Below are 24405 nucleotides of genomic sequence, written 5' to 3' on the forward strand. Positions count from 1 at the left end.
CTCTTCTAGTATATACCGATTGAATTAACAAATCAATCAATGATATTTTAATATTATTTTCAATATTCAAAAACAGTTTAAATATTATATGGTAAGATATAAGTCTAGCCCATATAATCAGTGACTGGTAGTTCCAAGTCCAAAGTTACTTGGATTTGTGAACTTAAGCCCTGGCCATTTAAATCTACATCTGTTTTTATCCTCATTCCTATCACCCATGTTTTCCATGCTACTCTTGAAATATTTGATATTAATATATTTAGTTATTGAAAATACCACTACTTTTGAGTCCTGCTTTAGCTTTTTCAGGATTCTGCCTTAAATGTTGTTCTTAACATGAGAAAGAGATTTGGGAATGATTATTACAGGTACTATTATTAGAATCAGTGAAAGGAAAATTCTCTTATAGATTGGGTTTTATGATTTTGTTTGTAATGATACGAAGCATCAATGGTAAGTTTCTTACAATATACAGAAATATATACTTGATTGATCAAATTACAAGATATTCCTACAAAATGAAACATGGCATATACTTCTCATGCGAGAAAAACAACATTAGCTAGAACCATTTTGTGGAGCTATGGAGTTCATACCCTTTGCTGACAGGTTAGGAAATGTGTGAAAGGCAGAGCTGAACATAAGTGTTCCTGAGGTCTATGTCTTTATACAGCATTATACAAAGTAAAATTTAATCAGCAATCGTAATAGCAGCATAAGAATATCTAAACTGTAAAGAAAATATAACTGTAAAGTTTTACAATATAGATTAATCCATGGCCTTCCACATCTTTACAGATATGTGTGTTAATAAGTTTCTAATTATTAACAGGAGTGAGTATATCTTTTGTACTTGAGCTGTTCTTAAGGATTAGTTCAATTTTTTTCTTTTAAGGTATTAATTTATTATTCGCCTTATAATGCATGATCTGGTTGTACTAGTCTAAAACTGTTAAGAAGCAAACTCAGACATCACACATAGGTATTAGTTATAGTTCAAACACTGACTAGGCTACCTAATTTAAATAAACTCCAGTTTCCTTATTGGTAAAATGAGAATAGTAGTATCTCACAAGATTATTAAAAGGATTAAGTGAGATAATATGTATAAAGTGATTCTGTAGCGTTCAAAACTTAGTAAATGGTAAATGGTAAAAAAAAAAAAAAAAATGAAGAAGTGACTTAAATAATACTACTATCATAAGCTGGGTGTAGTAGCTCACACCTGTAATCTCACCACTTTGGGAGGCTGAGGTGGGTGAATTGCTTGGGCTTAGGAGTTTAAGACCAGCCTGGGCACCGGGCACGGTGGCTCACACTGTAATCCCAGCTCTTTGGGAGGCTGAGGCAGGCAGATCACCTGAGGTCGGGAGTTCGAGACCAGTCTGACCAACATGGAGAAACCCCATTTCTACTAAAAATACAAAATTAGCCAGGCATGGTGGTACATGCCTCTAATCCCAGCGACTTGGGAGGTTGAGGCAGGAGAATTGCTTGAACCTGGGAGGCGGAGGTTGCAGTGAGCCGAGATCTTGCCATTGCACTCCAGCTTGGGCAACAAGAGCAAAACTCCATCTAAAGAAAAAAAAAAAAAAAAAAAAAGACCAGCCTGGGCAACATGGTGAAACCCCATCTCTACAAAAGATACAAAAATTAACCAGGCATGGTCATGCATGTACACCTGTAATCCCAGCTGCTCCAGAGGCTGAGGCACAAGAATTGCTTGAACCAGAGATATGGAGGTTGTAGTCAGCTGAGGTCATGCCACTACACTCCAGCATGGGGGATAGAGCCAGACTTTGTCTCAAAAACTAAAAAAAAAAAAAAAGCCCACTAGTGCCAGGCATGGTGGCTCACACCTGTAATCCCAGCACTTTGGGAGGCTGAGGCAGGTGGATCACCTGAGGAAAGGAGTTTGAGACCATCCTGGCCAACTCAGTGAAACCCCATCTCTACTAGAAATATAAAAATTAGCCAGGCGTGGTCGTGGGCGCCTATAATCCCAGCTACTAGGGAGGCTGAGGCAGGAGAATCACTTGAACCCAGGAGGTGTGGGATGCAGTGAGCCGAGATGGCACCATTGCACTCTAGCCTGGGCAACAAGACTGAAATTCTGTCTCAAAAAAAAAAAAAAAAAAAACCGCTAGCATTATAGATTACAAAAATTGACTTTTACACAAACAATATATATCTATTTTAGGAAAAAATTTTTAACAAAATTTTTATCTAAATGCTGATACTACTAGCTATAAAAATTATTTGAATGACTTAAAATTGTTTTTATGTTTTAAGATTTATCTTTGTACTCACAAATTTATTAGTATATACCTGAATTGAATTAATATCCATTTTTGGAAAAAACATTAAAGAGTACTATTTTCTGGCTGGGCACAGTGGCTCATGCCTGTAATCCCAGCACTTTGAGAGGCCGAGGTGAGTGGATCATCTGAGGTCAGGAGTTTGAGACCAGTCTGGCCAACATGGTGAAACCCTTTTCTACTAAAAATACAAAAAAATTAGTCCAGTGTGGTGGCACACACCTGTAATCCCAGCTACTCAGGAGGCTGAGGCAGGAGAATCGCTTGAACCCAGGAGTTGGAGGTTTCAGTGAGCTGAGATCCTGCCACTCTACTCCAGCCTGGGCAACAGAGCAAGACTCCATCTCAAAAAGAAAAAAAGTACTATTTTCTGGTAATTGTGACTAATGCATTGGTTAATACTAAAATACTTGAAAAATAATAATAGCTAATACACATGTAACATTTACCACGTTCTAGGTATGATTTAAACACACAAACATATTAGCTTGTTTAACTCTCTGGGGTAGGAATATTGTCCCCACTTTGTAGATGAGGACACTGAAGCACAAAGAGATTGAATGACTTGCCTGAGGTCACTTAGCTTTATGAAAAGCTAGTAAGCATTCGTGCATGGTTCAGACTGCATCATGTTAAGCCAATAATGTACGTTTTCAAGAACTTAAGAAGCTGCCTCTAATTGCACTTTTAAATATCAACAAGTATTTCAATTGATTTTAAAATTATAATGTTGTAGAGATGGAAACAAGTGTCTCGAACTATTTCATGTGGGGTGTTAGGTGTTGGGTTTTTTGAGCGGCGGGGGGCATCATCTAATGAATTGTGAGAAATGAGTAGTCCATCCCTAGAAAGTTGCTATGCCTGTATATTTACATATAAATTACTTTATTCACAAAATAGAATATATAGGTTCACATCAAACATATAAATAAAACAGGAAAACATGGAACAAAGAAAAAGAGTACTTAACCAATATGCTATTCTCAAGTGTTTTAAAACAATCAAAAGTGATCATTTCTTTTTTATATTTTATTCTTCTTAAGCTACAGTCTTGGATGTCCTGGTTTGATTATTGCTTCAGTTTCTTCTGAACAGCGAATTTTATGTTGTTTTGGAAAAACCTAAAATTGCTTGTCTAAATCAAAATTCAGGCTTTTGCCCTTTTGCCCTTTTTATTTAAGCAAAGCCTCTTCTGTGGGTCATCCTTTTGAAACAGTCTTTTTCTATGCAACATATCATTAGTTAATAGCTTTCCTTTTATTGAAAGCTGTTCATTATTTTAAAATGAAGAAAGCTTTTTAAAAGCCTAAAGTAATTTGTGTGTTTTGTAAAACAATTGAGAAATACTATATTTTTTATAAAAATCATAAATTTATTGGGTGAGAAATTACCTTTTCTTGTGAACACAATAGATCTAGTAAAGGGTTACAGAAATGTTACTTTTAAAGGGAAATTACCTATTTTGATTAAGGAATTACAATTATAAACATTCATTAAATTTTTATAGCAACTTTTGACAAAACCTATGGTATTCTACAGATTGCTAATAGAATATGTAAATAATTTGCAGGCGGCATACAAGCGTCTCAGCATTGAATAGCAGGGGAAAGAAAGATGAAGGAGCTAGAGCAATGTGAAAAGTAAAATAAATATATAATATACAGACATTTGATGACACCGGTGTTAAAGTAGTCAAGGTTATATTACTAAAGCAGAGAGAGGAATCATGGCCACTCTGACATTCCATAATGAGGGCTCAAAATAGCCAAAAAAGAACCTGTTCATTGTTGGAATTTCAAAAACAAAATATCCTTATTTTAAGATCTTCCTAAAAACAACTTGCTTAGAGTCTTTTTACCAGCTGTTGAATTCTGACGAATAAAGTATAAAAATTAAATAAAGCTCCTGCTGTCCTACTGAGGCACAAAGTACTCTTTGTATCCAGGAGATTACAGAAGGATTTAATCTTAGGTATCACTTTTGATATGTAAATAATATGTATATTTTGTTTCTGAAAGTGTGGGAAAGAACCAGCATCAGCTAACATTGTTTTAGGAAGAAAATTCATTCAAATTTATGTAAAATGAGTAAAAATAAGAATAGTTTAATATTGTTTAGAGTATGTCAGTTTTAAAAGTACAGAGTTTTCTTAGCTTCAACACTATTGACATTCTGGGCTGGAGAATTCTTTATTTTCAGGGGTTGTCGTGAACATTGTAGCATGTTTAGCAGCATCCCTGGCCTCTGCCCACTAGATGCCAGTAACACATACACTTTTCCACCCTCAGCGGTGACAACCAAAAATACCTTCAAATGCTGCAGAATATTCCTTGGGGCAGAAAATCACCAGTTTAGAACCACTGCTTTAGCCAGTTCCAGAGAGTAAACACAAAATGACTTAAAGTGAATTGCATTAAAACTCTGAAGTTTTAGAACAAATGAGTAGCCAGAAGAATTGGAAAGACTTTAGATTATGAAGATGAAAGTTGCAATTAAGGTGTTCATATATCAATCATGTTATATAGTCCAGAGCAATATGGAAGATTTATTTTAAACTTTTTCTTGGTAAAAAGTAACAACATACTTACAAATTTTTCTGGTTAAACCTTGTCATCCTATAAATAGGGAAATCTTGTCACTTTCCCAAATTAAAGGTAACCGTTCAACAAATAATTAGGCACTTGAGGAGCTCAGTGAAGTATTCACCCACAGACTAGTTAACTAGGTTGTCTTTGAGGAGCTAGAATCAAGGTAGGTGTAGAAAAGATGAACCTAGAATATTAGCTCCCAAAGTAGACTTCCGGCATTTTTGTTGGCTGTACTTCAACACAGATGAAGTACTGCTGTAATTCCTACCAGCACTGCACCTCTGGAGCTTGCTGTCTTCACTTTGAGTTTCTGCCTTCTGTAGCCAACACTGCTAGACAAGAAATTGAAACCAAAAGATTCAAAAAGGGCCATAATATATTTAACTAACTTGGTTCTTGGCTAATATAAAAAGCAAGCCTTCTGTGTAAAAGCACAATATTAGTATTAATACACTTGTTGAATAACTAGAAAACTGGTTACCAAGTTTAAAATGCATTTTTAAAGTACAGTACTGTCGTAAGAATCACATTTAGAAATATAACAGCATAGTGTGTTTAATCAGTATCAGAATTTTTACATTTATTTTATTATCATGGAAACTGAGAGTGAAAGGGTATCTTTGAAATCCTCTGACTATTCTTTACTGATTATGCCTACTTCCACTGAGCTGCGTGAACATGAGGAGCCATAGACACTTCTTGCAGGGATCTCAGTCTAAAGCAGTAATTCCAAACCTTAGTGTTTCTCTAGAGAAGTACATCAGAATCTCTGCAAAGAGCTATTTTGAAAAATGTCTTTAATATAATTTTATTTGGAAAAATGTAATGCCTTTTATTCTTAAAAATATAGAAATCTTTTAAAAATCTTAATCAGTGGGAAATTTGTGAGGAAGTTTTAAATGATCATGTAATCTGGCGAATACATAATTAATTCACAGAGCACACATCTGGAGGTAACATGTAACATTGTTTATGCCTGAGTGGTATAATGTGTACTGCTGTTCCTAATACATAACAACCCAACAGAAAAAAAAAGGGCAAAAGAGAAAAGAGGTAGTTAGCTACCAACAAATAAAATTAAAAATACATGTATATGGAAGGCCAATAAACAAAAAGTTAATCATTTTTGCCATTGGGTTGGTAAAATTTAAAAGATGCTATACAGTATTGATGAGCGTGTGAAACAGAAATCTTCATATATTAATGGTGGAAGGAGAAATTACCTTTTTGGAGAGTACATTTATCAGAATTTTAAGAATGTACTCAACAATTCCACTTTTGGGATTTTTCCTACAGAAATCTCACATAATTAGGTAAAAGCTATTCATTGCAGTGTTATACTTTTTTTATGTCCCTTCCCCTCTGAAGTGGAATGGAATGTCCTTCGCTAGGGAAATAGGAAACATACTAAAAGTTAATCCTGGTAATTCCATGTAGTAGTTAAAAGAATGAGATAAATTTATTTATACAAACATGAAAAGCTGTCCCCAAAATATTAAGTGAAAAAAAGACATAAAATAGCATAACTACTATAATCCCAGTTATATTTTTAAAATGAAAAATAAATCGTATATATACCAAGAAAGGAATTTGGAACAAAATACAGACATGCCTTGGAGATACTGTGGATTTGGTTCCAGATCACCATAAAAAAAGGTGAGTCACGTGAATTTTTTTTGTTTCCCAGGGCATATAAAAGTTATATTTACACTATACCATAGTCCAGAATGTACAATAGTATTATGTCTAAAAAAAAATGCATACTTTAATTTTAAAATACTTTATTGTTTAAAATGCTAATGATTATCTGAGCCTTCAGCTAGTCATAATGTTTTTGTTAATCAGGATGGTGGTTGCTGAAGATTGAGGTGGCTATGGCAATTTCTTAAATTACATCAACGAGGTTTGCTGCATTAATTGACTCTTCCTTTCACAAAAGATATCTCTGTAGCATATGATGCTGTTTGATAGTATTTTACCCATAGTAGAACTTCTTTCAAAATTAGAATCAATCCTCTCAAACCCTGCCACTGCTTTTTCAACTAAGTTTATGTAATATTCCAAATCTTTTGTTGTCATTTCAACAGTGGTCACAGCATCTTTACCAGGCATAGATTCCATCTCAAGAAACCACTTTCTGTGTTCATCCATAAGAAGCAACTCTTCATCTATTCAAGTTTGATCATGAGATTGCAGCCATTCAGTCACATCTTCAGGCTCCATTTCTAATTCTAGTTCTCTTGCTATTTCTACCACATCTGCAGTTACTTTCTTCACTGAAGTCTTGAACCCCTCAAAGTTATCCGTGAAGGCTGGAATCAGCCTCTTCCAAACTTCTGTTCATGTTGATATTTTGACCTCCTCCCATGAATCATGAATATTCTTTTTTTTTTGAGACGGAGTCTCGCTCTGTCTCCCGGGCTGGAGTGCAGTGGCCGGATCTCAGCTCACTGCAAGCTCCGCCTCCCGGGTTTGCGCCATTCTCCTGCCTCAGCCTCCCGAGTAGCTGGGACTACAGGCGCCCGCCACCACGCCCGGCTAGTTTTTTGTATTTTTTTAGTAGAGACAGGGTTTCACTGTGTTAGCCAGGATGGTCTCCATCTCCTGACCTCGTGATCTGCCCGTCTCGGCCTCCGAAAGTGCTGGGATTACAGGCTTGAGCCACCGCGCCCGGCCGAATCATGAATATTCTTAATGGCATCTGTAATGGTGAATTTTTTCCAAAAGGTTTTCATTTTACTTTGCTCAGATCCATGAGAGGAACCACTACCTATGGCAGCTATCACCTTACAAAATGTATTTCTTAAGTAATAAGACTTGAAAGTCAAAATAACTAATGGATCACTTGGGCTGCAGAAGAGATGTTGTGTTAGCCCACATGGAAACATCATTAATCTTCTTGTATATCTTCATGAGAGGTCTTGGTTGAGTATGGGGATTGTTAATGAGCAATAGTATTTTGAAAGGAATCTTTTTTTCTGAGTTGTAGGTCTCAACTGTGGGCTTAAAATATTCAGTAACCCATGGTGTACACAGATGTGCTGTAATCCAAGCTTTGTTGTTCCATTAATAGAGCACAGACAGAGTAGATTTCATATAATTCTTAACGGCTTAAAGTAGCCGTTTCATATAATTCTTAACGGCTTAACAGTGAAAAGTAGCCCTTTTTATTTCCTTCAAGAACTTTTCCTTTGCATTCACATCTTGACTAACTCTTTTGCATAAGAAGCCTGGTTTTCAGCCTGTCTTGGCTTTTGACATGCCTTCCTCACTAAGCTTAATCATTTCTAGCTTTTGATTTAAAGTAAGAAACAGAGCCGGGCATGGTGGCTCACACGTGTAATCCCAGAACTTTGCGAGGCCAAGGCTGGGGATCACTGAAGCCTAGGAGTTTGAGATCAGCCTGAGCAGCACAGTGAGATTCTATTTCTACAAAAAATAACAAAAATGTACCCAATGTGTTGTCGCATACCTGTCGTTTCAGCTACCTCGGAGGTTGAGGTGGGAGGATCCCTTGAGCCCAGGAGGTAGAGGCCACAGTGAGTCATGATTGCACCACTGCACTGTAGCCTGGGTCAGGGTGAGACCCTGTCTCAAAAAATAAAAATAATTAATGTGAGAAACATGTGACTTTTCCTTTCACTTGAGCATTTAGAGGCCATTGTGGGGTTATTGATCGGCCCAATTCCCATATAGTTGTGTCTCAGGGACTAGAGAGGCCCAAGGAAAGAGAGAGAGATTGGAAATGTCTCTCCCGTTGGTGAAGCAGTCAGAGTATAGTTCATAAGTTCACCGTCTTATATGGGCATGGTTCATGGCATTGCAAAACAATTCCAATAGTAACATCAAAGATCACTGATCACAGATCACTGTAACAGATATAATGAAAAAGTTTGAATATTGTAAGAATTACCAAGATGTGACACAGAGACACAAAGTGAATATGTACTATTGGAAAAATGGTGCCAATGGACTTGCTCAACGCAGGGTTGCCACCTTCAATTTGTAAAAAACATAATATCTGCAGAGCACAGTAAAGCAAAGTACAGTTAAACAAGGTATACCTGCATAAAACTGATTGCTTTATAAATATTGAATTTGAAAAAGTTAAACATTTTAAGTGTACAATCTTCTGGAGTTGTAAACAATACTAACAAACATCTGGCAAAATGTTTTATTACTATGAATTTTCAGAAAGAACAGACATCAGTGACATTAAATAATGTATCTTATATAAGTAATCCAGATACAATTGAGTCTGGTTTCTGCTTTTGATAAGAAACCCTTTGTATAAACCTCAGTTAAGAAAAATGCAAAAAAATGAGGTATGCCTGTACACAACTGTTAGCTGTGTCCTTAGTGAATTGGCAGCACGGGCGGCAGTGGGGTTGGGGGAAGGCAAGAGGAGCTAGTAAAGGGGAATAGTTGAAGTTTTTTGTTTTTTTTTTTTTTTGAGATGGAGTCTTGCTCTGTTGCTCAGGCTGGAGTACAGTGGCGTGATCTCGGCTCACTGCAACCTCCACCTTCTGAGTTCAAGCAATTCTGCTGCCTCAGCCTACCAAGTAGCTAGGATTACAGGTGCCCACCACCATGCACAGCTAATTTTTTTGTATCTTTGGTAGAGACAGGGTTTCACCATATTGGCCAGGCTGGTCTCAAATTGCTGACCTTGTGATCCACCCGCCTCGGCCTCCCAAAGTGCTGGATTACAGGCATGAGCCACTGCACCCAGCCAGACGGCTTCAGTTCTAAAAATGAAAAAGGGTAGGGCGAGAGGTAACACAGTTATATGTCACCTATCCAGAACCCTTGAGAAATACACATTTCAGGAGCCACTTACAGAATTATTAAAAATCAAATCTGTTGTTAGTCAGTATATTTGAGAGCCTACTGTTTGTTCAGCACTAAGCAACAACATGTTTTTAATTTTTTCCGCTTGGAGAGAAATTAATAAAATATTTTACGTCTTTTTTTGAATATAGAGCACTAAAAATAGTTTAACCCAGCCTCTTCCAACTGTTTTCACATCAGGGCATCAATAGCAAATGATTATATTTTCAAAGCACAATTGGGTAAGCCATTATTAGATAAACCAGTGAACCAACCAGGTTGTTCCCCCAGCAGAGGGGACCAGCCTGGGGACTTCAGCCCTACCCAGTCATCTGAGAATGCTAACCAGATCAGTTTCTGGACCCACCTATAACTGCACACCATAGGAAGTTCTCCTTTAACCTGTTGATTTGTTTACATTCATTAACAGTAGTTCTATACTACGCTGAAATAAAATGGTATTCTCAGAGATACAGATTTTAACCCTAAACTAATCAGTCTCCTGATCCCTAGTCCAATATGTCCTTTCTTCTCAACTAGACTGCCTCAACTTGGGTAAGTTCCTAGTTCCCACCAAAAGTTAGGGCCAGATTTTGATGTTAAAGACTACTTAGCTAAATGGAGTGGACCTTAATATATGGGAGCCAATATTGATATTTTTTGAGGGAAGACATATACTTTATAATTTATAATTTTAATCTGATACTTTAAACTGGGACAGACCAAAGATATGGTCACTTTGTTATCCCTCCCAGACATATTGCATAACTTAATTTTTATAGTGGATGTGGAATTTTCTAAACGTTACAATGAAATTTTTTTAAAGAAAAAGGAAGCAGATATAAATTTAAAATTCTTCCAAAAAATTAAAAATAAAAATTAACTTGAAAGAAACATATAAAATAAAACTCTGAGGAAAGAAATTTATAATGGAAGTCATGAGACCAGCAAGTAGAGAATAGCAGTGATACTGGTAAGAAGAGAAAGCAACATATACTACATATGAAGCAAGCCAAACTTGATAATGTAGTATATATGAGGGAATTAATAATTAAAGCTGGCCAATATTTCTCATTGGACTAGAATAAGAATAGGCTTATAGAATAAAGAATTAAAGATAGCAAGCGAAATTTTGGAAATATAATTTGGTGTTAGGAATAGTGAATGTTAAAGTGACACAAAGCTTTGTGTCAAGTTATCTGGCAAGAAAAGGAGGCCAGAAATTTAGATTTGATGAGCAGATATAAAAATGATAATTAAAAGCAGAGAGAATGATGAGTAAAGAATAAAATGTCATATATGCCTGAAAACAAAGTAAGTTTTGTTTTCTCCTAAAATTACCCATCAGAAAGGAGAGTGCTGCCTTATATTCAAATCACTAACACAAGGTGATCTCTCAGTTACTTATTTTCACTTACTTGGAGAAGACATACTGGCCTGAAATAACCATTGTATTTTGGATGCAAATTCAGGCTACCAGGTAGTATTAAAATTTGGTCAAGTAAGATAAGACCTGAGAATTGACCCTTAAACTTTTAGCATTGTCTAGGTCATTGGTGATCTTGAAAGAGCAATTTATATGGAGTAATTAGGAAGAAAGACTTCTGAGAATAGGTTAAGTAAAGCACCGGAGGAAAGGAAGAGAAGGGAGACACATAGAAAACTCATGAAGAATTTTGTTACAACACTGTGCCAAGAAATGGGTAATAGAGGAGTATAAGGTCCAGGTACAGGTTCATTTATTTGGTTTTTGGGGGACTTTTTGGTTTTGGTTTTTGTTTTTTGAAACGGAGTCTCGCTCTATCGCCCAGGCTGCATTGCAATGGTGCGACATTGGCTCATCCGCCTCCCGGGTTCAAGCAATTCTCCTGCATCAGCCTCCTGAGTAGCTGGGATTACAGGCGCCTGCCACCATGCCTGGCTAATTTTTGTGTTTTTAGTAGAGACGGGGTTTTGCCATGTTGGCCAGGCTGGTCTCGAACTCCTGACCTCAGGTGATCCACCCTCGGCCTCCCAAAGTGCTGGGATTATAGGCGTGAGCCACCATACCTGGACATTAATTATATTTTCATAAAATATGAAATCTCAGCTCATTCTATTGGAATTATAGATTTAGCTCATGCAATTTATGGGAAATGTATGCCATAAAATCCAATTGGCAAAGCCATTTCTCACTGTCAAACAGTCAACTCGAATTGACTTTTTGTCAGAAAAAGTTAGACTTTATATTTTCCTTGGTTTTCCAGAGACTTTTATACCCTAGGGCCATATACCTTAATAAGATCTGAAATAGATTGGAGAGAGAATATCTTTATCTTGTAAAGTGGGAGAAAGTCAAGTCACTTTTAGAAAAGAGCTCATCTGGAGGTTGGGATCTGGAAATCAATTTTCTTTTTTTTTTTTTTTTTTTTTTTTGAGACGGAGTCTGGCTCTGCCGCCCAGGCTGGAGTGCAGTGGCCAGCTCTCAGCTCACTGCAAGCTCCGCCTCCCGGGTTGACGCCATTCTCCTGTCTCAGCCTCCCGAGTAGCTGGGACTACAGGCGCCCGCCTCGTCGCCCGGCTAGTTTTTTGTATTTTTTAGTAGAGACGGGGTTTCACCGTATTAGCCAGGATGGTCTCGATCTCCTGACCTCGTGATCCGCCCGTCTCGGCCTCCCAAAGTGCTGGGATTACAGGCTTGAGCCACCGCGCCCGGCCTCTTTTTTTCTTTTTTATTTTTAGAGACAAGCTCTTGCTCTGTCACCTGGGCTGGAGTGCAGTGCTGCAACCATGGCTCACTGCAGCCTGCACCTCCTGAGCTCAAGGGGTCCTCACACCTCACCCTTCTGAGTAACTGAGACTACAGTTATGCAACACCACACCTGGCTAATTTTCGTAATTTCGTAGAGACAGGATCTCACTTTGTTGCCCAGGCTGGTCTCAAACTCCTGGGCTCAGGCAGTTTTTCCCCCTCGACCTCCCAAAGTTCTGAGATTACAGGCATGAGCCACCTCGCCCAGCCTGGAAATCAGTTTTCTTAAAGCTATACACACCTGGCCGGGCGCGGTGGCTTAAGCCTGTAATCCCAGCACTTTGGGAGGCCGAGACAGGCGGATCATTAGGTCAGGAGATCGAGACCATCCTGGCTAACATGGTGAAACCCCGTCTCTACTAAAAAAAATACAAAAAACTAGCCGGGCGTGGTGGCGGGCGCCTGTAGTCCCTGCTACTCGGGAGGCTGAGGCAGGAGAATGGCGCAAACCCGGGAGGCGGAGCTTGCAGTGAGCTGAGATCGCGCCACTGCACTCCAGCCTGGGTGACAGAGCCAGACTCCGTCAAAAAAAAAAAAAGCTATACACACCTATCTACACCATAGAGAGTCTTAAATGACTCCAGGGGTAAATGTATGAATACCTGTGCTCTAGGACACATAGATGATTCCCAAAGTGGTACTGATAATGATGAAGATATTGGTGTCAAATTGAGTCATGAGATGTGAGAATGAAAGTGGGGGAGGAGTCATTTTTTCTTAATATTTTATACAATATTATTTTAAACATATGTTCAATTAACTTCTCTAATAGATACTTGATTATTTCATTTATCTTCTTAGGATTGTATACATTCAAAATGTCACCTCCCCCAAAAAAGTGGTATAGTCTCATTAGGAAAAAGGAAGGATGGCCTTATTTTTGGCATAGATAGTATCATACTGTCACACTTGACTGTGTGTGAATCCATACTTTTTCCAAGATTAAGATCTTTAGGCCAGGAGTGGTGGTTCATTCCTGTAATCCCAGCATTTTGAGAGCCTGAGGTGGGCAGATCACTTTGAGGCCAGGAGTTCAAGACCAGCCTGGCCAATATGGTGAAACCCCATCTCTACTAAAAATGCAAAAATTAGCCAGGTGTGGTGGCCCACATCTGTAATTCCAGCTACTCAGGAGGCAGAGGTTGCAGTGAGCCTAGATTGCACCACTGCACTCCAGCCTGAGCGACAAAGCGAGACTCCATCTCAAAAAATAACAAAAATTTTAAAAAAGAAAATATAAATCATATTAGGCAAGTGTTATAAATGAAAAGAAAGTAAAAAATCAGGTTTAAATGATTTCTTATGAGGTGTTTTGTTTGTTTTAATGGAAGAGTATAATTTTGTTTCTTTGGAAATAGTCCTAAATATTGATGAATACCTTTTGGAAGGTAAGAATATCATGGAATACTTTCTATAGAACATTAGTCCACATATTCTGTTTCCTGTCTATCTCCACACCACTGAGCAACAGTGCTTGCTCCCAGTGCAAACACACATTCTCACTTGGCATCAGCACTACGTAACAGTGAAGTAGGGTTTTTTTGTAGAGAACATGTAGAAATTTGGAGAAAGGATTCATCAAGTATTGACAAAGACAGAAAGTACTGCTAAGGAAATTTATGTTTTAGTCACTTAATATGATACAAATAACTTGTTTTAAATCTGGTTAACTACTGCATTATAATTTATTATATTCTATTCACAGGGCTTCATTATTTCAAAAATGTTGTGCTAGTGGGATCTCTACAGGATCGCTATGTTCCTTATCACTCTGCCCGCATTGAAATGTGTAAAACAGCTTTAAAGGACAAACAGTCAGGTAATGGAATAAAAGTATTTCAAAGAGTTATAGGTATTAATGAGCTCTTTCTGAAGCTTTTCTTGTAGTCACTTTCTCTCTTACCTGTCACTCTTCTCTTTCCTATTACTTCCTTTCCACCCACTTATATTAACAGCTATCCTTCTTCCATTTTTCTTCCTTCTTCTCACCTGCCACGTGAACTGCCTTTACCAATGAAGTAGTTCTTTCATCTAATTACAAGTGCCTCTCCATTTTGCTGCCTCAGACGTAGTTCATACTTTGATTTCCTCTGAATTATTGGGACTGACAATTGCGGTCATCCTTGTCACATGTTCTGCTATACCTCACTTTTACACAAAGGTGGCAGCAAGGATTTGCCCCTCTTTACTGATAGTAAATGATAAAGACTTTATTTATTTGTTCTTTTGCTATTTGTGAATAACAAAATAAATTTAAATTATAGCCATTTGGAACCAGAAGGAAACTTGAGTCCTGTTTGCTCATTTTATAACTAAAGCCCAGAGATACTAAGTGGCTTAGGCAAAGTCAGTTAGTTAATTACAGACTTAGGTCAAGAACCTGGTCTCCGGCTGGGTGTGGTGGCTCCCGCCTGTAATCCCAGCACTTTGGGAGGCTGAAGCAGGCAGATCACCTGAGGTCAGGAGTTCGAGACCAGCCTGGCTAACATGGTGAAACCCCGTCTCTACTAAAAATACAAAAACTAGCCAGGCATGGTGGCGAGTACCTGTAATCCCAGCTACTTGGGAGGTTGAGGCTGGAGAATAGCTTGAACTCAGGAAGTGGAGGTTGCAGTGAGCTGAGATCGCGCCATTGCACTGAAGCCTGGGAGACAAGAACAAAACTCTGTCTCAAAAAAAAAAAAAACTTGATCTCCTACCTCTCATTATTGCCTCAAATCCGTTTTTGGAATGAGGCTGATTTTGAACTCTTAATCCTTTATTTTTCTACATTGTGACGGTGTACAGCTCCTTAAGGCAAGAACTCTCTTAAGCACATTTTTATTGGCAGTGCCTAACATGGTGCCTGGTACATGGTAAGTACTCCTTTATTGTACATTTGTGACATCAGAATAACCTTTTCTTAACTTCTGTTCTAGCAAAGGCTAGAGTCCACCTAAGGAAAAAATTCAGAAGAAGTTTAACCTTCAGATGAGTAGCTGAAACTAGATAAGTGTCCCTTATTTTAACAGTAAGGTTCTGTGACATTGGGGGACAGGGGAAATCAAATGATGAAGACATGTTTAGACCTCTTCCTGTATTAACATATTTTTAAAATAGCATGGAACCACAAATCCAACCTGACTCATAATGAAAACTAAGAGGAGAGGTGGGAGTAAAAAGTTTTTGATGAGTATGTATTAAGTCAGTCTTTCTCTTAAACACCTCTCTTCTCTGTATCTGATTGTGCTTCTGTATACTTTTCCCTTCTTGTCATTCCTCAGGCAGCATCCTACCTGTCCTCTGAAATTTAATATTTACCTCTCTAAAGCTCACAAGTTCCATGGACACTGTTAGTACTCATTTACTAATATATAGTAGCGCATAAGCATTATGTTTTGCCCCTTAGAAGGCAGTTTATACATTTATGTGGATGTATTCTCACCTTTATCTTTTATGTGCTTAGTATGACCTCAGTAAATCCATTGTAAGAATTAGCAAAACATAGTTTGGGCGCAGTGGCTCATGCCTGTAATCCCAGCACTTTGGGAGGCTGAGGCAGGAGGCTCACCTGAGTCCAGGAGTCTGAGACTAGCCTAGGCAACATAGCAAGACCCCATGTCTACCAACAATAAAACATTAGCTAGGCTAATTTAAATGGTGGTGCATGCCTTTGTGGTCCCAGCTACTCAGGAGGGTTAAGATGTAAGGATCACTTGAGCCTGTGATGTGGAGGCTGCAGTGAGTTGTGATCACACCACTGCACTCCAGCCTGGGTAATAGAGTGACACCCTGTCTCAAAACAAAAAAAAAAGAATTAGCCAAAAATAAGGAGAGAGGAGCACAAGTACTAAATAAACCCGCAGACCAAACAAAAGATCCTGTTTGTTATTTGAGCCAAGCTCACATTGTTCATCTGACTATAGGAGGTTGCTATTCTTTCTTAAAATAATTTGGAAGTTTTGACTGCCACAGAAACATTTTTAAAGTATTTGCTGTAGACCAAGTTTATAATTTTGCCTTATCAAAATGTCTCATCATGGCTAGCTTATTTTCATAATTGTTTAATGAGTTATAAGTGACTTAATGTTAAAGAAAATTATTTCTTTGTTATAGGCATTGCTTTGAGTTAAAAATACCAAATTTCGGCTGGGCGCGGTGGCTCATGCCTGTAATCCCAGCACTTTGGGAGGCTGAGGCGGGCATATTGCCTGAGGTCAGGAGTTCAAGACCAGCCTGACCGACATGGTGAAACCCTGACTCTATTAAAGATACAAAAATTGACCAGGTGTGGTGGTACATGCCTGTAATCCCAGCTACTGAGGAGGCTGAGGCAGGAGAATCGCTTGAACCTGGGAGGCAGAGGTTACAGTGAGCCGAGACCACGCCGTTGCACTCCAGCCTGGGCAACAAGAGCGAAACTCCGTCTCAAAAAAAAAAAAATTCAAATTTCAAGAATAATGTATAATAAATTTGTTATTTCCACTTGACTAGATAATGTGATTACTTATATTTTCTATAAACAGTCCCAAAAATGATAGTTGAAGGAAAATTAAACCTTTTTAAAAACAGCCATTTTTCTGCTTTATATGGAAATAATGTAACTAAATTTTATAACTTATCTAAAAATTGGCATAGGTTTTTTTTTTTTTTTCAGTTACTCATGTGAACTAATTTTCCTTTTTTCTGTTGGTTCCACAGGACAGATCTATTCCGAAATGATCCACAATTTGCTTCGCCCAGTTCTGCAAAGCAAGGACTGTAATTTGGTTCGCTACAATGTCATCAATGCATTGCCTAATACAGCTGATTCACTCATTGGGAGAGCTGCACATATAGCTGTTCTTGATTCGGAAATATTTTTAGAGAAATTCTTTCTGGTTGCTGCCCTCAAATATTTCCAATAGTATAAAAGCATTGTTAGCGACTGGACAATTACCTCATTCAACAATGTTTCAAATAATGTATTATATTAAAATGTAGATGCTGATAAGTTCTAAGAAATATTTATACCTTTTTATATGGAAGATAATTTATATCATCCATGTTTAGTGCTTTTTAAACATCAACTTTACTTTCTAGGTAATGTGGCTGTGCAATATTTTTTAATTTTATCTTTTTACTTTTCTATTACTTTTTCATATATTTTGCTACCTAAGTATTTCAGTGAAACTTTAAGCCCATACCTATGTCTGATTGTTTATCGGCTTTCCACAATTCTTACATCAGACTACATTATATTAGAGACCATTATTGCTAGAATAGCGTGAGATTTAAAATTTTCTAATACGGGGGGTATTATTTAGTTAATTATAAATTTTACTTTTCACATATTACTGTGTTTTAACTGGAAATAAAATTATGGCTGCTACAATATATTTTTTGAAATCAACTTCTGTAGTTCTAAAAGACACCTTTATCATACAGTCAAACCAAGTAGTTCATATATGACAGTGTCATAAAAGTTTTCTATAAAGTCATTACTGTTGCTTAAACATACGTCATGCCTATTAAAATATATTTTCTACTGGTGATTTCAACATTATTTCTCATACTGACTTTTATTACTGGAAATTTTCCTGTTCATGTTGGCAGCAGATAAAGATCTTTGAATGTTTGAATGCCCTCTGCCTTGATTTGGTTGGAACTTTTGCTAAATTGGTAATGTTGCTTGAACTTTATGACTGCATTTTCTTTTAACTTTTTTCATGGACTTCCTTATATGTACATAATAATTAAATGTTGAAATTTATGAAATACTTTTATGAATTTAGATAATTTTTAAATATTGTTAAAATTTATTGAACTAAAATGTAATGTAAATAAAATAATTCATGTTAAAAGTGGAACAAAATAATTAACTTTACATGTTTGGTGATACAGATGCAAATGTTTTTGATATATGGAGATGTTGAGTCTTTTGACTTCACTAAAGGTGCTGAATAGCATTAAATTCACTATTTTCCTTTTCTGTTTTACTTGTGAAAATAAAAATGCACTAAGGTTGGGTATAAGTTCTGTTTGCACTCACTAACTGTGACAGACAGAGGTTTTTGTAAGTATTTATTGTACAATTGATGCATGTTTATTTTTAGCATTGTGTTATTGCCTCTGGTGTTAATAAATGAACAAATGGCTATCTGGAGGAACAGCTACAACACTTGTAATCCTTTGCTTATTCTCAGAATACTAGATGTATATATATTTTATTTATAAGATAGACCAGCCTAATTGTATAACTTATAGCCTTTGTATATTTTTAATTTACATATTTTGTATATATTAAGTATTATAGTTAAAATAATTTTGATTGCTATTGATAATTATTTACTTTTTAGAAAGTACTCAAAATTTTCATAAACTAATATCCCAAGTGCATTATAACTAGAAAATGTAAATATATTAATTAGCCACCACGTATTTTTGCCAAGCACATTTTATATATTCCTATATCTTGGCTCTGAGTTTGAAATGTGCATATTCTAAGTTTGGATAATTTTCAGGTTTATCAAATGACTCGTTCTTAATCATATAAATAGTATTCATAGTGGAGATTGCTCTTACCATAGTTGGTTGATTAGTTTTTGGTTATTTTAATACAGTTTTAAAAGCACATTTGTGTTCATGGTTTAAAATCTAACAAATTTAACTTATTTATCTGGGAAACCATCACACACTATTCACTTCCAAATTCAGATTGTGGGAGATGGGGTGCAGTTCTAGGGGAGAGAGGAAACGATTATCTGAAATGGTATTACTTAATCTTACTTTAGAGAATCAATCTCAATGAAGTATACCAGTAAGAGTTCTTGGTTGCAAACAACAAAAAAAATTATAATCAACCTGAGCAGAAAAATAATTTATTGGAAGAGGATCAGGTAGCACAGAATTGATGGAAGGGCTGGAGAGCCAGGTTTGGAAAACAAATAGAAGCCAAAGGAAAGTAGATGACCAAAATCATAGCCAAGTTCTGATGACCTCAAAAAGACCGAAACGACTGTATTTGCTAACCAGGATGACCCTGAAAACTGGATTTCAAGTACTTGTTTTATCACTTCAGATTCAAAACGTAGTAGAATGTCCAACTGACCAAGTTTAAGTCTTCTGCCAGTGCTTGCGCTGTCAGGCATCAAAGACAGCAGGTGTATCTGACCTCGTTAGTTTCCACAGTAGAAAATAGGACCCTTGATTCTACCAAGGTTAACCAAACATGAAATTGGTTTGATGACAGTACCAAATATAAACACATCAGGTGTAATGTAGTCCATCTTTTTTCTTCCCAACATCTGCAAGCATAATTCTCCATATGTACACATTGAAAATGCATCTTTCTGACATAGTACTACTATCCCTCCTCCAGTTTTAAGTCCAGGACCTCAGTGTGATGTTCTCTGATTCTGTAATAATCTCATCTCAGTAGTTTGCAACTCATAAACAAAATTGTGACCTAACCCCCACCCCTATACATAATAACAGTATGATAAGATAGGAAAGAACCTGGGTGTGGTGGCTTATGACTAATCCCAGCACTCTGGGAGGCTGAGGTGAGAGGATCGCTTGAGCTAGGAATTTAAGACCAGCCTGGGCAACATAACAAGACCCTGTCTCTACAAAATAATTTAACTGAGCCTGGTGGCATATACCTGTAGTCCCAGCTACTTGGAAGACTGAGGTGGGAGGATCACTTTAGTCCAGGAGTTGCAGGCTGCAGTGAGTTACTGCACTACAGCCTGGGCGACAGGGAGACCCCCAACTCATATATATATACATAAAAAAATTTTATAGACATGCATGAGCCAGTGAGGAAGAAAATAAAATAGAGCAGTGCTTTGCAAGTGTCCATGGTGAGAATTACCTGGACTACTTTAAAAATACACATTCCAGGACCTTATTACAGACCAACTGAATCAAAATTTTCAGGATAGTGTAAAAGCAGCATCACGTTTTATGTCCCAAATTTCTCTAATAACACGTCGCAAATACAGTACTCAGTCCTGTCACTGGTCGTGAATCTGGATGGTTATGACTTCTCACCACTGCCAACTATTTTCTGTTTTCTTTGTGTTCAACCAGCACCTCTGCTGATCAGATTTATGTATCCAGTGGATGACAGAGGCTCTGAGGTGTGGGTGGTCTTGCCTATATATGGTTGTAATCGTCTTACATGTAACTTTTACCATTCAGCATGGTATTTTTTTAAATAAAATATAAAACCATGGTATTGCAAGGAGGTATTCCAGGAGACCCCCTGACTTCTGGTTATACTCTTCTCCCTACTCTCTTTTCTCCATGGTCATCAGGGACAATCACTCCAGCTAGCATCATCACCACTTTCTCTAACCTTACCTAGAGGAATGAAGTCAAAATGGCTGAGTGGCAATTCCAGCTGGGCACAAAAATTGCTATACCAACAGAACCTGGATTCACAGAGATGGCTGGCAAGAGCAGTGAAGGGTCTGAGATTTTATCCTACTTGCAAGGTTACAGGCTCGGTTGCTGCAGTTTCGTGGATGCTGACAGGATACTCCTGGGCAAAAGACAAAACAGCTTTATTACAGCAAAATAGAAGCCAGAGTGTCCGCATATTTGCATCAATTTCTGTAGCCCAGTTCCCACAGTGTGATGCAGAGGGCCAGATGACGTCTGTGCACATGGGGGGTTGCATTACAGGAGAAGAATCCAAGATCAAGAATCAAGCAGTTTTTGAACAAACAAGCTAGTCTCTCTCCCCCACGTAGCAGCAGTTAAATGGTAGTAATGCCGTGACTGCCTTGACCTACTTAGGTGCCTATATGACTAGCTACAGAAACTGCTTAGTATCAGGAGATGGCTAAGACTTGCGGTCTGGCACACTCAGTAATAATATATATGCATGTTCAGGGGCCATGGGAGCTTGTCTCTTCTCTCCCACAATGGAAAGCAAAATATATCAGTGAGTCAAACACAATAGCAAGAAGTCAGCCCCTTTTCTACTCTTTGATCTCTGTTATTCTGTCAACAGAAGAGATATCACCAAATACTGTTAACTCATTTGGAAAATATGACAAATCCTTTAGGGCAGTATCCCAAAGTGTATTTTCTTACCTGGTTCCAAAACAACCTTCAGTAAGGTTGTCCTTCATTTCATAAAATTGGTTGCTTTTGGATGATGGAATACATAAGACTGTGAATCCTACAGGCATTAGTCCCCTGCTTTACATCTTTCATGGGAAAATGAGTTATTCGGTAAGAAGCAATGTTGTGTAGGATATTGTATTAAACATGGAGTAGTGTGTTAAGGTATTCAGTAAGTCCACAGGTGGAGTATATAACAAGCATAAATCAGGGAAAGCAATCTAAATGCAGAATAATTGTCTGTTCCTGTAAGAACAAATTGCTACCTCCTTCATAACAGTAGGATTTCATTGTAATCAGACCTGCCACCCAGGCCACACAAAAGTATATCAGGGGATCAAGTTGGTCACTGCAGTTGGTAAGTAGTGGTAGTAGCCAATCAGTCATGACAGAAGAAAGACGGTGTTAAAAGTACATGTATGTCTCTATTCTTGCCACCATGGCTACCTTGTTACTGAGTCCACAGCTGTTGTGGGAGAAGGAGGCTGAGTGATGTCCACAGAATGGGTCACTGTTGCAGCCCCTGTGTAATCCCCTTTTGAGAGCAGGCTGGACCTAATACCAGGATACAGTAGAAGTGGTGGGATATCACTACCGAGATGAGATTACAGAAGGTCAGAGCATCCATTTTGAGGGGTCTTTCTTGCTCTTTAGTTCATTTGTCCTGTGGAAAGCCAGCTGCCATGTTGCAAGATAGCCTTTGGAGAAGCCCACTTAACAAATAACTGAGAAAGTTTCCAGTCCAAAGTCCACAAGGAACCAAATCTTGCCAATAATCATGTGAATGAGCTTGGAAGCAGATCCTCCCTTAGTTGTACATTTATATGAGACTGGGACTCCAGCCAACAGCTTGGCTGCAATCTCGTTTAGGACCCGGAACCACAGTCACTCTGGCTTCTAGATTCCTGATCCACAAAAACTGTCAGAGAATAACTGTTTATTGTTTTAAGCCAATAAATTTTGGGATAATTCGTGAGGCAGCAATAGATAACTAATATAATAATCTTGTTCTGATTAACAGCCCTTCTGCAATGGGAGCCTTTTTTTTTTTTTTTAACGTTCAATAGAACCCAAATGTTTTCATACTCTGGGGCTACTTTGAGAGGCCCTATTCTAAAGACCTAGTCCAAAACTTTTACATTCCCAGTTCCTAGCCACTTGACAAACCAGTCACTGCCTATGAAATGATGTAAATTTTTATCTCAAGCCGTAACTCTTTTTAGGCAAAGCATACAAGATAAGCTAAATTCTGGCCAGGTGCGGTGGCTCACACTGCAATCCCAGCACTTTGGGAAGCTGAGAGGGGTGGATCCCTTGAGGCCAGGAGTTCGAAACCAGCCTGGTCAACATGGCGAAATCCCGTCTCTACTAAAAATAGAAAAATCAGCCAGGTGTGGTGACGCGGGTGACGGGGACCTGTAAAATCATAAAATAAATAACCTAAGTTATGCATGCCGGAAAGAATTTTTTTTCCCCTCTGCTGTTCCTTCAGGGCCTCTGTTAAGTGGGGCTCTAAATATGAAAAGCAGTCCATTGCCAGCTGGGCCAGTTTATTGAGCAAAGCCATCACCCAACTTTGAATTTTTCCCTCAGTCAACTAGCCACAAGGAATTCATCATTAAACTGTAGCTATAAGCTAAAGGTCAAAAGCATGACCTTAGGACTGTGAGCGCCCTACAAATGAAAACTGTTTCGGTTTTGACTCTGGCCCAGTTCTGTGTATCTCACTTTCTCTCTCTTTTCTTTTTGTTTTTTTGAGATGGGAGTCTTGCTGTCTCCAGGGCTGGCCTGCGGGACTGGAGTGCAGTGGCACATTCTCTGCTCACCGCAATCTCCGCCTTGCGGGTTCAAGCGATTCTTCTACCTCAGCCTCCCGAGTAGGTGAGATTACAGGCATGCGCCACCACACCCTGTTAATTTTTGTGTTTTTAGTAGAGACGGGGTTTTGCCTTGTTGGCCAGACTGGTCTCGAACTTCTGACCTCAGGTAATGCACCCGCCTAGGCCTCCAAAAGTGATTGGATTACAGGAGTGAGCAACCATGCCCGGCCCACTTTCTCTTCGTGAAAGGATCTCCTTATCTAGGAGAACCAGATAATTCTCAGTTCATGATGCGAAACTTCGATCGCATAGTCACTTGATGTCACATGGTCAGACACTACCAAGGCCCAATAGCTAGCCAGAAACTTTTTTTTTAAAAAGGCACAATTCCAGAATTCTGGGGGCCTTCACTACGATTCTGTAAAGATTTCCACGAGTTGCACAAAGCATCCAGGTCTGCCACATCCCACTCAACACTGTTAGAGCTGTTAGGATGTAAGGGTCAAGTGGCAGAGCTCCTTGCACTGGATCCTGGCCCGGATGGAGAGCCTTCTCTTGCTCTGCACCTCATTCAAAAATGTCGCCTTTCATATCATCTGGTTAGTCGGCCAGAATGGCCCAACTAGGAGCTGACTGAACAAAGATTTAAAACACAAAACAGGGAGAATTAGGTAAAAGAAGCATTTTACATGAGTGAGAGAGTAAAAGGCGCTCAATCTTTGTAAACTATAAAAGGGATCTTCCACAGGACCTTTCGGCTTAGACTGACAGGCATGAACGTAATTATTCCCTCTTCTAACTTCAGCAAGGATTTGGCGTTTTAACACGAGATTCAAGGTAGCTTGAGCCCTTCTTGGCGAAAGAGCCTAGGAATGACTCTTAACTCCTTTTCTAAAGCCGGCCACGGAGGGCCCGCCCTCCGCAGGAAGGCTCCGGATCCTGCCGGCTGCTCCTCCCCCTACTGC

The 24405-nt window shown here is 38.3% G+C and overlaps 1 protein-coding gene across 10 annotated transcripts in view; it reads left to right on the forward strand.

Annotated features, from left to right (window-relative positions):
- FAM135A (family with sequence similarity 135 member A) overlaps nucleotides 1-18664 on the forward strand; it is a 144442-nt gene extending 125778 nt beyond the window's left edge. For 6 of the 10 annotated variants that reach the window (XM_033217570.1, XM_033217568.1, XM_033217573.1 and 3 more), the window contains 2 exons: nucleotides 14233-14346; nucleotides 17208-18661. In XM_033217570.1, the coding sequence (XP_033073461.1) occupies nucleotides 14233-14346; nucleotides 17208-17413 (320 nt within the window). In that variant the 3' untranslated portion in view covers nucleotides 17414-18661. Of the gene's footprint in view, nucleotides 1-8390; nucleotides 9344-14232; nucleotides 14347-17207 lie in introns of those variants that run through there. The other 4 variants (XM_033217565.1, XM_033217566.1, XM_033217569.1 and 1 more) reach the window with 2 other exon arrangements.
- Nucleotides 18665-24405: the final 5741 nt, after the last annotated feature.

This window comes from Trachypithecus francoisi, unplaced genomic scaffold (assembly GCF_009764315.1).
Source record: "Trachypithecus francoisi isolate TF-2019V2 unplaced genomic scaffold, Tfra_2.0 Lachesis_group10, whole genome shotgun sequence".
Classification (NCBI taxonomy): Eukaryota; Metazoa; Chordata; class Mammalia; order Primates; family Cercopithecidae; genus Trachypithecus; species Trachypithecus francoisi.